The sequence below is a fragment of the Panthera uncia genome, chromosome B1 (assembly GCF_023721935.1).
Source record: "Panthera uncia isolate 11264 chromosome B1, Puncia_PCG_1.0, whole genome shotgun sequence".
Lineage (NCBI taxonomy): Eukaryota > Metazoa > Chordata > Mammalia > Carnivora > Felidae > Panthera > Panthera uncia.
This window is the reverse complement of record NC_064811.1, coordinates 5135692-5148031: the sequence shown is the minus strand read 5'-3', so window position 1 is coordinate 5148031 and position 12340 is coordinate 5135692. Positions and strand designations below refer to the sequence as shown.

The 12340-nt window shown below is 56.7% G+C and overlaps 1 protein-coding gene across 2 annotated transcripts in view; it reads right to left on the bottom strand.

The window, feature by feature from the left end:
* EVC2 (EvC ciliary complex subunit 2) overlaps window positions 1-12340 on the bottom strand; it is a 135292-nt gene that overhangs the window by 37175 nt on the left and 85777 nt on the right. For both annotated transcript variants that reach the window (XM_049630286.1, XM_049630287.1), the window contains 3 exons: window positions 10760-10919; window positions 6748-7202; window positions 1100-1304 (listed from right to left, as the gene is read on the bottom strand). In XM_049630286.1, coding sequence (XP_049486243.1) covers window positions 1100-1304; window positions 6748-7202; window positions 10760-10919 — 820 coding nt within the window. The remainder of the gene's footprint in view (window positions 1-1099; window positions 1305-6747; window positions 7203-10759; window positions 10920-12340) is intronic.

Sequence of the window (12340 nt, the reverse complement as noted above, 5' to 3'; positions counted from 1 at the left end):
TCGTGACCTGGCTGAAGTCGGACGCTTAACCGACTGCGCCACCCAGGTGCCCCTTTGAATAGGTTTTGAATCTCAACACAGCATCGCCTCAAGAGAAGACTGACCTCTTGTGTTCACCTGGTGATTGGCTGGCTCAGTCAAATGAACTGCACACCTACTGTGCGCCGGGCACTTTCTAGGTGGTGGGGACGGAGTGGTGAAGGGGTTAGAGAGCTTGTCTGCGGTGGGGACGCAGGCAGGGCGCGGGCTGAGAAACCAGGGCGTCTCAGGCAGTGGTCGATTATGTGGAGTCACGGACCACAGCCACGTGAGGAATGCCTGGGGCGGGGGTTCTTCTGGACGGGTGCTCAGGGTGGGCGTCTGAGCTGGGATGCAAACAGATCACAAAGGGCTGGACCCTCGAGGTTCTGGGGGAGGCGTGTTCCTGGCAGAAGAAACAGCAAGTTCAAAGGTCTTGTCCTGGGCTGGGTTCCCCAGCGGCAGAGCCAGAGATGGGGATGGGGAGACCTTGGTTTCCTGACAGAGGAGCCGGGAGCATGTAGGCAGTGAGGGACCAGGTCAGGAAGGGCAAAGGGCGGGGCTCTCAGGTAAGGTGTAGCCTTGACGGCTCCGTGGGGGGGCTCGGGGGCAAACATGGCCTCCGAGAGCTGTCTGTCTTCGAGGCACATGACAGGTGCCCCCAAAAGGCAGCTGCCCATCATCGCGCTACAAGGCCGAGGGTGGGGGGTTCTCTTTCCCTGACCCCACCTGAGCTAAGCATCCTCCTTATGCCACTTACGGAAGGGCCAGCCTTTTGTACCCCGAGCAGGTCACTGAGTGTGGCTGGGGGAGCGCGTCTCAGGCCGGGTGGTGCCCATCTGCCCGGAGCCACGCCCAGAAGGAGGGAGCAGGTGTGAGCCTTGAGCGGCTGCGGTGCAGGGCCCGGGCGAGGGGGTCTGGGCCGGGCACCGTAAGGTCAGGACGAGCTTGGCGGTGCTACGAGTAGCCGGATGCCGGCACGGCTGCAGAGGAGAGCGACGTGGGATGAACCCGGGGGGGCGTCGGGGGCTGAGAGACGCCCCACGTCTGCCACCAAGGAGCCGCCGGGCATCACTCTCACCTGCATCTCAGGGGCAGCCAGCGCCTGGTCCAACTTCTGGAACTCTGCTTCTCGCCAGGCGGTCTGAAACTGCTGCAGCAGGACGCGGGCCCGGATTTTGGGGAGGGCCAGGCTCCTGTCCATCTGGGCGAAGCAGCCGTGAACCTCCTGCCTCATCCTGAGCAGCTCCTCTTCAGACTGGGAGAAGGCCGAGGAACAGAGCTTCCTGGAAAAGCCAGAACAGAGACGTTCTTATGCGGAGGAAGCGGGCCGGGGGGCTGGCGGGGGTGGGGGGATCCAGACAGCAAAATGCACACGTTCAGTCCACGCCTGGAAAGGCTCATCGTGCCTTCATTGGCGCATTCCTTCCGCGGCGATCTCTCAAGCACCGAGCTATGTCGTGCTGGACACGCCCCTGTCCCGGAGCTAAGCTACAGTGGGACGAGGCTGTGAGGGTGTCTGCGGGGCCACAGCAGACCTTCCGGCCCCTCCTGACCGGGGACAGAGCCTGCTCTCGCTTTAGGAACACACGAAAACGCAGCGTCGTCCGCTGAGCCCGCTCAGCAGCATGCGGTAGGTCCCAGCAGCCTGGAGAAGGGGTGGCCAGCTCAGCTCAGGAGGACGAGGGGAAAGGCTGGGGCCAGTGCCTGGGTCTTAAGAGGTGATGCCCGACAGCCATCACTCAGAGAAAACCCGTTCCATGCTGGGAACGTGCTGACTGATCTCCTGCTAAAGGCTGACCTGTGTGTCCCCCCAAAAGATACTCAAGTCCCAATTCCCGCTACCTGTGAACGTGATCTTATTTGGAAACGGGGTTTCTGCCGACGCAAAAGGAGGATAAGACGAGGTCATAGTGGAGTAGGATCGGCCCTTAATCCAACATGACCGATGTCCTCATAAGAGAAGAGAGACATACGCAGGGGAAGCCTTGGGACCACAGAGGCAGAGACTGGAGTGACAGAACAAAGCTGACGGATGCCAAGGGCAGAGGCATCACCAGAAGCTGAGAGAAACCAGGAACAGACTCTGTCCTCGTGTCCTCAGAGGGAGTCCGGCCCTGCTGACGCCTTGACTTCACACTTCCGGCCTCCAAGGCAGCCAGAGAATACCCTCCCGGTTTGTGACACTTTGCTGTGGCAGCCCCAGGAAAGATCCATTTACCTCCGTCACTGCCAGTCCTTCCAGCAACTCGATCCTCAGTTTACAGGTGAGGAGGCCGAGGAAAGTGCCCACCCTTCCTTTCTGGCAAGGCCCACGGCCCACTCCACCGGGCGGACAGACCACAAGCTCACTTTCCCACGTCTCTGGGGAGATGTGAGGCTAAGTCTGCTGGGGACCCCAGCGCAGAAGAAGTTTCTGCCGGGCCAGGAGCGAGCAAGTGAGGGAGAGTCCTCTTGTGCTTCCTGCTTCGGGCAATGCATGTCTGTTCACTAGTTCATCTGAGAAGTGTTCTCTGTTGACAACCGCGGCTTTCTTTCCTTCTTCCGGTAATGTGCAATCCACACGGGCTGCATAAAATATGCCCTGTGCTTGCTTTAGAAAAACCTGCAGGACCACCGTGGGAGGCCGGGGCCGGCCCTACCACGCCCAAAGCTCAGTGAGGGAGGCTGGGACCGCAGCTCAGCTAGAAAGTTCTCTTCTGGAAATAGAATAGGACTTTCCGCTGACGTGGGCCTCCAGCCAGAAATAGTGCGAAGGCCCCAGGCCCATGTCTTGACATCCTGTCTTGGGTTTCTCACTTCATGGGGTCCGTCAACTGTTTTAAAGGAATGCCAGGAAGGGGCGCCCGCGTGGCTCAGTCGGTTAAGCGTCCGACTTTGGCTCAAGTCACGATCTCACAGTTTGTGAGTTCAGGCCCCTCATCGGGCTGTGTGCTGACAGCTCAGAGCCTGGAGCCTGCTTCGGGTTCTGTGTCTCCCTCTCTCTCTGCCCTTCCCCAGCTCGCGCTCTGTCTCTCTGTCTCAAAAATGAATAAACGTTAAAAAATAATAATAAAAATAAAAGATTGCCAGGAAGCTGCCAGCTGCTCCTTGGTACCTTACGCCCTGGAGAACCTTTTCCCCACTGTGTTTGCGGGGCACGTGGGATCCAAAGTGAAAGTAACCTTGAAATGACTCTGAGGCACAATTCTTGCCCATCCTCAAGCCCATCGGTCCCGGGGTGGCCCGGCCTTAATGCTCTGCTGTGTAGGCACAAAGATAAAATGGAAACACAGGAGACAGGGAGGATCTGTGCCCTAAAGGAGTTTAAAATGAAGGCAGGAGCTCAGGAAAGAAGTCTCAAACACATGCTTTCCCTGGCAAAAAAAAAAAAAAAAAAAAAAAAAAAAAAGCACATCCTTGTTAATTCCTACTTTACCCAACCAGGTTTACAGCAACTCCATCCTGCTTGAAATCAGAAAGTTTCTAAAAATGTGTTTTAAGACGACGGTGCAAAGCCATTTTTTTTCAGAATGCCTCAGTAATAAAGGCTGCAACCTTTTGGAATCTTGAATAAGCAAAGTAGACAAACACATGTGTATCGTGTGCATTGACCCTCCTCGACCCTTAGAAAAATGATAAAGCTTTTTCAGACAGCAAGGTGAGAATTCTCTTTTCCTGGTGAATGACTAAACCAGAGGCGGCTTTGGTCATACTCTCCGCAAAATGGATCCACATGATGTTGAAGGCAACAACCATCTGGTAATGGGGATGTCAGGTCTAATTTATACGCCTCGAAGAGTCCAAAGCGGGTTGCAGCGTGCGAAGGAACTCTGGGGGAATACAGAGTGAATCACCGAGAACAATTCGTGGGACTAGGAAGTGGTGTGTAAGGGTCCGCTTTTTACCGGCTTGGAGAGGAGACGGTGTCTTGTGTGTCCAAGAAAACAGACGCTAACAAAGACTGGGAAATACATGAGAACCATAAAGCAGAGATGGGGAAGAACTGAGAGGTTGTACTCCCTGCAGACACCTGAGGACCCGTTCTCCCTGGTGGTGAGGTCAGTCCCGGGGACCAGCACTGCGTAGGAGGAGGCACGAAATGGTGGAAGCCGGACAGATCCCGTTCCACGAGAGGTAGCTGCCAAGGAAGGATGGGCATTGGCAGGAAGATGCCCTCCGTCCCATGCCCATCACAGAGGGGCAGGTGGGAGGGACCACCGATGCCCAGCGCGCAGCCTGCCGGCCCGGCAGAGGGGGGACACAGACGGGCTGACCCGATATGCTGAAAAGGACTCGTTCCCCTCTGGCCTCCGCCACCCCCGACCCACAACACCCCCTCCACCCTCCTGTCCGTGCAACAACTTCCAACAGGCAGAGCTCTGGATTCAGAATTAAGTTGTGCCTAAGAATCAGCTCAGACGGTGAAGCGTCTATACCAAGAAAAGTATCCCAAATGGGGTTGAGTTTTGTTTATTTGCTCGGACGGATTGTTTGGGTTTGCTTATTTGCTTAAATTTCTGGGCTGGCTGGTTGGTTTGTTGAAAGGAAAAGCAGCTTTAAGGAATATGGATTGGTAGGTCCGTTTGTTAAGAGGAAAAGAGGCTCTCTGTTCCTGCCAGATGGGCACAATCACGTTCATACAGGCAAACGGTTACTTCATTACTGGAAATAAATGGACCCAGTGGAGGGTGGAAATTGTTCTTTCCTCCTGCGCTGCTGGTTTTTAACTTTGTTCCTTCACACCGGCCACACCGGTCCCTCCGTTTCACCCCCAGATAAGGACCACAACTTCTGTCAAGCTGCCCCATCCCCGGTCGTGCCCCCTCGCCACAAGGCACCGGGGGCCCACGCCCGCTCGTCTCTGGCTCCCAGTGCCAGGCCGGTGGTGGGCGCACACAGCGTACCTCCCTCGGAGCCTGGCAAAGATCTGGATCCTGCAGGGTGCCCCGTATGGTTACCTGCCTGGGCATCGTCTGTCAATGATCGCCTCTCTCTGTGTCTGCTCTCCTGATAATCTGAGCTCTTCCAGCACAGGAATATTAGAGGTAAAGCTACTACTCATCTTCCACTTCCTGCAGATCAAGGGTTGTGTTAAAGGATTTAAATATATTAACCCATGTACTCCCTCATCGATGCCGTGAAGGTGGCATCTTGTTAGACGTGGTTGATGACCTGACCCAGGGCCACTACCTTGCCCCTTGTCAGCTCAGCTTTTGTTTGGAGGGGCTACCCTACACACCCCTCACAGCCCCGGGGTGGGGCTTCTGCAACTGGTCTAAGGCAGGGACTGGCAGACTACGGCCTGTGGACCAAGTCCGGCCCCCTGCCTGTTTTTGTTAATAAAGTTTTATTGGAACGCAGTCAAGTTCATTAGTTCATTAAACAAACGTTTACTGCCTCTGGTCTACGACAATCATGGCTGTGTCATTCTCCTTACCGGTGAGTGGTTTAGGCATGGGCTTGTGACCGGTGGTATCAGAACGATTGATGCCTAAGATGTTCAAAAGGGATAATGAACGTGACACCTGGAGCTGCAGCAGCCATCCTGAAACCATGAGGGGATGAGCCCAAAGACCAAGGAGGCACACGGAAGGTAGTGGAGCACAAAGACTGTGAGAACTGGGTCCCTGACAGAATCACTGAGCCACTGAATCAAGCCTAGAAACATCTACCGCTGAATCCTTCCTATAAAATATTCTCTGCGCCTTTTGCTGATGCGATAGTATCACGTGCTGCGGACCGCACCCTAAGTGATTTACTATTGTCGTTTAAGGCAAGAGAAATGAGGCTCAAGTTGGTTAGGTGACTTTCCTACACTCAGCTGGTGGGATTTAAATCCAGGCTTTCTGGTCTACGCGGTCCACACCTCACTCCTCTCTAAAGCCCCACGCTGGCCTTGTTTGGAGCTCCTTCTCTTTCCGATCTGATGGGCCAGCCCTCAACAACTGCCAAACGCTTTGCTGGTCTCTCTGACACCACAAAAGGTGCCCCATTTGGGTCACACCACATCTCCGTCTGTGCAGACAGCTGCCAAACACTGCCGGGAAGCGAAGGGCTGTGGCGCTCTGGCCCCTGAGGCAGGTGACTTGGGCTGGTCCTCATCACTTCCACAGCAATCCTGCGTCTTTAAAAACAGTAGGTGTGCCATTTATCTGCTATTTTCCAGTTATTATACGAGAAGTGGTGGCCAGCTGTGGCCCAGTACGTCCTACTCACAGGCGGATGTCATTACATGGTTCTCAAATTAAGAATGAAATCAAATAGCCCAGTCACCGAATCGGTGACTGAAGGGAGGGGCCGGGTGAAGAGACAGTGAGACCTGGAAGGCCTCAGAGTAGGGGCCAATATCACACGTCGTTGACATCTGGTGAAACCGGGCGGGCTCGGAATGGCCTCGAATGAGCAACGACATGTGATATGTCCTGCATGGGCAGGAGCTGTGCCTGGTCCCCTGGGTAAGAAGGCCGGCCGACGAAGGGCCTTGTCCCCGGGAGCAGAGAGGGGAGGGTCCTGTTCGCCACCAGTCACCTCCCTCCATGGGAACCTCACCCTCTTCTTGCTACAAAGCCTGCCTCTCGCTGGCCCCGGCTGCGGCCCTGGGTGACCCCGTCCCCTGGGCCGCCGGTCCTTGTGACTAAGGAACTGCCGTCCCCGCTCCCGTCTATGCAGTGCCCGCTGTCCCCTCGACCACGGGCGGGACCCCTCTCGCGGGGGGTGGAGGAGGGGGAGGGCTCGCAGGGCACTCACGCGAAGATCAGGTGCTCCCAGCGTCTCAGCTCCGCCTGCTCCTCCGTGGAGGCCTCCGGGGCGTCGTCCTTCAATCTCTGCCTCACGCTCTGGACGCCCTCCTGGTCCCTGTCCCTCTCCTCGGCCTCGAGCTGCCGGGCCCGGGCGGCCAGCTCCCGGCCGTGCTCTTCCAGGATCTGCTGCAGGAAGAGCCAGGGCACGCCGTGCTTGAGCAGCTCCTGGGCCACCCCCGAGCTCTGCAGCCGCCGCAGCTCCTCGGTGGCCTTCTCGGACAGCGACAGGGTCAGGGCCCTGAGGTCCTCCAGGGCGGCCTGGTCCAGGCGCTCCTGTAGCGTCTCCAGCGTGGCATTGTGCTCCGCCAGCAGGCTCCCCCAGCGGCCCAGGAACTGGCCGGCGTCCTCGGCGGCTCGCAGGGCCTCCCCGACGGACAGCAGCTCCTTCCGCTGCTCCTTGTGCTGCGGGGGTTTCAGGCAGGAGAGCTAAGTGAGGGCAGGGTCCGTGCGCACAGCCCCCTGGGGGACCCCGTGCAAACCGGCTGCAGGAGGCACAGGACGCTGACAGGTCCTTTCCCGACGACCACGCTTGGAAAACTAGCCTCAAGAAAGGAACCCAAACTAGGGGCGCCCGCGTGGCTCAGTCGGTTGAGCGTCCGACTTCGGCTCAGGTCACGATCTCAGGGTTCGTGGATTCAAGCCCCGCATGGGGCTCTGTGCTGACGGCTCGGAGCCTGGAGCCTGCTTCCGATTCTGTGTCTCCCTCTCTCTGCCCTTCCCCCACTCCTGCTCAGTCTCCCTCTCTCTCTCTCAAAAATAAATAAACATTAAACGAAATTTTTAAAAAGAGAGTAGTAACCCAAAATATAGTGAGAGCTTCATTTGTTCGAGGCTTGTATGATCATTTTTTAATTTTAATTTTTAATGTTTCATTTTTTGAGAGACAGAAAGCAAGCAGGGGGACGGGCAGAGAGAGAGGGAGACACAGACTCCGAAGCACGCTCCAGGCCGAGCTGTCCGCACAGAGCCCGACGCGGGGCTCGAGCCCATGAGCTGTGAGATGATGACCTGAGCCGAAGTCGGACGCTTCATCGAATGAGCCCCAAGGCTTATTATTGAGTAGGTAAAGCCCACGAGGCAGACCACCTGGGTTCCAATCCTGGCACCTCCATGGCCAAGAGGAGTGACCCAAAGAGAACGTCTAGTCCTCTCTGTGCCTCCAATATCCTCATCTGCGAAATGGGGGCAATAGCAGGATGTATCTCCCACAGCATTTGTGAGGATTCGGTGAGTTGCTTCACCGTGTGTAGGACTCAGAGGAGTGCCTACTGCAGAGCTCACGACAGGAAGTGTCTATTACCCTCACCATGTCCCAGGCACACGGGAACCCCAGCTCCGGATGGGGTAATGGGAAAAAACCACCCTGAGATCCAGGACAGACAACTTACGTGAGGAGGTCAGGGGAGGCCTTCAAGGCAAGAGATCCGAGTGGGACCCGAGGGAAGAGGGCACACTTCAGTCGGGTTAAGATGCGAGGAGAGAAGGGGCGCCCGGGTGGCTTGGTCGGTTAAGCGTCTGACTCTGGATTTCAGATCAGGTCATGATCTCACAGTTTGTGGGATCGAGCCCTGCACGGGGCTCTGCACCGGTAGTGGGGAGCCTGCTTGGGATTCTCTCTGTCTCTGTCTCTGTCTCTCTGCCCTTCCCCGACTCGCACTGTCTCTGTCTCTCTCAAAATAAATAAACTTAAAAAAAAGAAAGATGTTGGGGCGCCTGGGTGGCTCAGTCTGTTGAGCGTCCGACTTCGGCTCAGGTCATGATCTCGCGGTCCGTGGGTTCAAGCCCCGTGTCGGACTCTGTGCTGACAGCTCGGAGCCTGGAGCCTGCTTCGGATTCTGTGTCTCCCTCTCTCTCTGCCCCTCCCCCGCTCATGCTCTGTCTCTCTCTCTGTCTCCAAAATAAATAAAAACATTAAAAAGAAATTAAAAACCAAAAAGAAAAATGTGGCGAAAGCACATCCCTGGGGAGAGAGCGGGAGGGGTGAGGGCCCTGTGGTGGAGGGCGAGCAGACAAGCAGAAAGATGTCCGTCCTGCTGGGACTTATCACAGCACCGGCAGACAGTCTCTGTTCTGTTCTGTGAGGACACGGGACGGTCCAGAAACAATATTCACAGAGGCCTGCTGGAGTCCCTGGAGCCCGTCCACCCTTCCGGATCCTAACCCGAAATCAGGCCAGACCATCAGAGAAAGGTGGCCTTGGGCCCCACTGATTTCATCCTTGAGCCAGTGGAGACGCATGAGGCAACGGTCAAGGATGGGGTGGAGTTGAGCGGTCAAGGCAAAAATCAGCGCTTGACGTTGGGGCCAAAACTTGATCATGAAAAGCAGGGTTTCCAGTGATCAAATTAGGAAGTTGGTCTGCAACCCCTTCCCTCCCTCCAGAACGGGACCAGACGATACTAGGTGTCACCCCGTATGCCCCAGAAATGCTCTGAATCTGTCCCCACCCACCGTGCTCGGGGACACTGCGGAGGCCCCGGTCAGCTCCCACCTGCCCAAGCCTCTCGTGGGTCCGTCCCTCCAGGCTCCACCGTCTCTCCCCCACAGGGTGCTCCTAGGTGGGCTTCCTAAATCCCACATCCGATTATGTCCCTCTCCGTCTGAAAACCCTTCAGGGCTCCCCATCGGCCTGGCGCAAGGGACCCTCCCCGGGGAGCCCCCTCCACCCCCCGCCCTCACCCAGTCTAGCTGGTCACAGCAGAGTGCACTCTCGCCTCCCTTTGAACACGACTCCCGCCCACCACCTCCAGCGTCCGTCCTGGCCTCCTGCTCATCCAGCACATTGGTGCTTCCGGACTCAGTGTATGGGTGAGGTGAGCCCGTCGGGATGCATTTTCACATCTGCCTGTGGGTCTCGCCTCTCCCCAGGTGGGCAAAGAGCAGAGGAGGTTAGTGATGAGGATAAAGCGTAGGCCCCAAGTCACACCAGCCTCGGTTCGGCCCCATGTCTGCCACTTACTGGGTATCTCGCCGTGGCCACACCACTGAGCGCTATGACCCGAACGTGCGCATCCCTTCGGGCACTGATGCGTTCAAACCCAACACCTGATGTGACGGCCTTCGGAGGCGGGGCCTTTGGGAGGTGCCGGGATCATGAGGGTGGAGCCCTCGTGGACGGGAGTCGCGCCCTCACAAAGGAGACCCCACAGGGCTCCCACCGTGGGCAGACCCAGCGAAGAGTCGGCCGTCCGCAGCCCACACCAGGGTCCTCGCGAGTTCGAGCCCCACCCTGATCTCAGGCTTTCAGCCTCTGGAGCCGCGAGGTCTGAGTGTCAGTCCTTCACAAGCCCCCGGTCAGCTCGAGCTGCCACACTTAGGCTCTCTCACCTTCAGGGTTCTCATTAACAAAACAAAACCAGGGGCGCCTGGGTGGCCCAGTGGGTTGAGCGTCCGACTTTGGCTCAGGTCACGATCTCAGTTCATGGGTTTGAGCCCCACGTCGGGCTCTGTGCTGGCAGCTCGGAGCCTGGAGCCTGCTTCGGATTCTGTGTCGCCCTCTCTCTGTGCTCCTCCCCCCTTCGCACTCTGTCTCTCTCTCTCTCTCTCAGAAATAAACATTAAAACAAATGTAAAAAAATAAAGCTAACACGAAAACAAAAGGACCAAACGCTAGTACTGACCTCACAGGGTTAATGTAGGGACTCAGTGAGACATCTCCTGCAGCAAACTTAGCACAGGGCTGAGCAAGCCCTCAGTGAGCGCGAGGGTACCCATCGCTCACTCTTCACTCCCCCTGCCCTCACTCCCGGCCCCGGTGGGCGGGACCAACACACCAGGACTCTCTGCTCTGCCCAGGCTGGACGGCACCTGCGGGACACTGCGTTCTAGTGAGTCTCCGCCAGGCACGGCACGTGGCTCTGGGAGATCCTCGGCCGCGCTCCGGACCCCAGCGGTGCCCGGCGCCCCGCGAGGGCTCGGGAAGGTCACACAAAGCGTCAAGGGCGCGAGTCCTTACATACCTTTTGCAGTATCTCTCGCCTTCTCTTAAGGATTAATTTCTGGTGCAGCTTCTTCTTCTCCTGCTTCAAGTCATTGTCCAGCTTCTGTTTGATGGAAAAGACTTCTGTCTGGGTGCGCTCCAACAGGGCCTCCATCTGGTCCTCGTCCAGGTACCCTGCTCTAGGAGGGAGAGAGAGAGAGGGAGAGAGAGAGAGAGAGAGAGAGAGAGAGGGAGGTGGCTGAGGCACGCTGCAAACCCACTCTCAGCCCAGCTCTTGGTGTGGCTGGACGGTCATCTCTGCATGAGTTTGGTTTGATCAGAGAAAGTCTTCATTCACCCTGAAGGAGCAGAAGCGGAACAGGCAGGCAGGAAGTTCCCGAAATACAGGAAGGGCGAAGTCAGCGTCACTAGAGACGTGCACAGAAGGCTCAACCTCAGAAACCCGCCGGTTTGGGCCAAGGCTGGGCAAGAGTTCTGGGAAAGAGTGGCACTCAAGGGGCCACCACAGTTTTCCAAGAGGAGACGGTGGGTCAGGAGTTCCTGGTGATGGGACTGTCACGATGGAAGTCCAAGCAGGGGCGCCTGGGTGGCTCAGTCGGTTGAGCATCCGACTTCGGCTCAGGTCATGATCCCGCGGTTCGTGAGTTCGAGCCCCGCGTCGCGCTCTGTGCTGACAGTGCGGAGCCTGGAGCCTGTTTCGGATTCTGTGTCTCCCCCTCTCTCTGCCCCTCCCCTGGCTCGCACTCTGTCTCTCTCAAGAATAAACATTAAAAACAATTAAAAACAAAACAAAACAAAACAAAAAAACAACGGAAGTCCAAGAAGTAAAGGTAGGAAATACCCTGTGAAGAGTTAATTCTTCACGTTAACCTGGGTAGCCGCAGGGCACCCACAGTAAGCACTGTGTCCGAGTGGATCTGGGAGGGGGTTTCCAGGAGACATTAGAGGGTAAAGCAGACCGCCCACCCTCCTCCATGTGGGGGGACCCCAGCCAATCCAGCAGGGGACTGAACAGAACACACGACAGAGGAAGGAGGAATCTGCCCCCTTTTTTCCAGTCTCACTGCTTCAGCTGGACTCCTCGCCTCACCTTCTGCTGCTCCCAGGCTGGGATCCCCTCTGGTCCTCAGGCCTCTGGACTCAGACTGAACTCTGCCACCCGCTTTGCTGAGTCTCCGGCTTGCAGATGACAGATGGGGGGCTTCTCAGCCTCTGTCACTGTGCGTGCCAACTCCCTGTACCTATCTGACTGGCTGTTTTTCTCCAGAATCCTGACCGACACAGTCTGTTGTTGTGATTCCCACTACTAGTCCCAGTCGGCCTGCATCGCTGGGCTGGGCCCTCTGCTCCCACAGGGTAGTTTATCCACGGAAGCTTCTTGAAGGAGTGAATAGGCGAATGAATGAATGAATGAATGAACGGTGGATACATGCCTTAGAAACAGAAGTCTAGGCCAACTTCTTAAAATAGAATTTAAAAGTCAGAGATAGGACACACCTGCCTAGTCGTGGCTCACGACAGTACGACCAGCTGTCCGGTGTTTCAGTTCAAGGCAAGGAACGGTTTCTTTGACTTGAGTGAAAATTAATCAGGAGTGTCA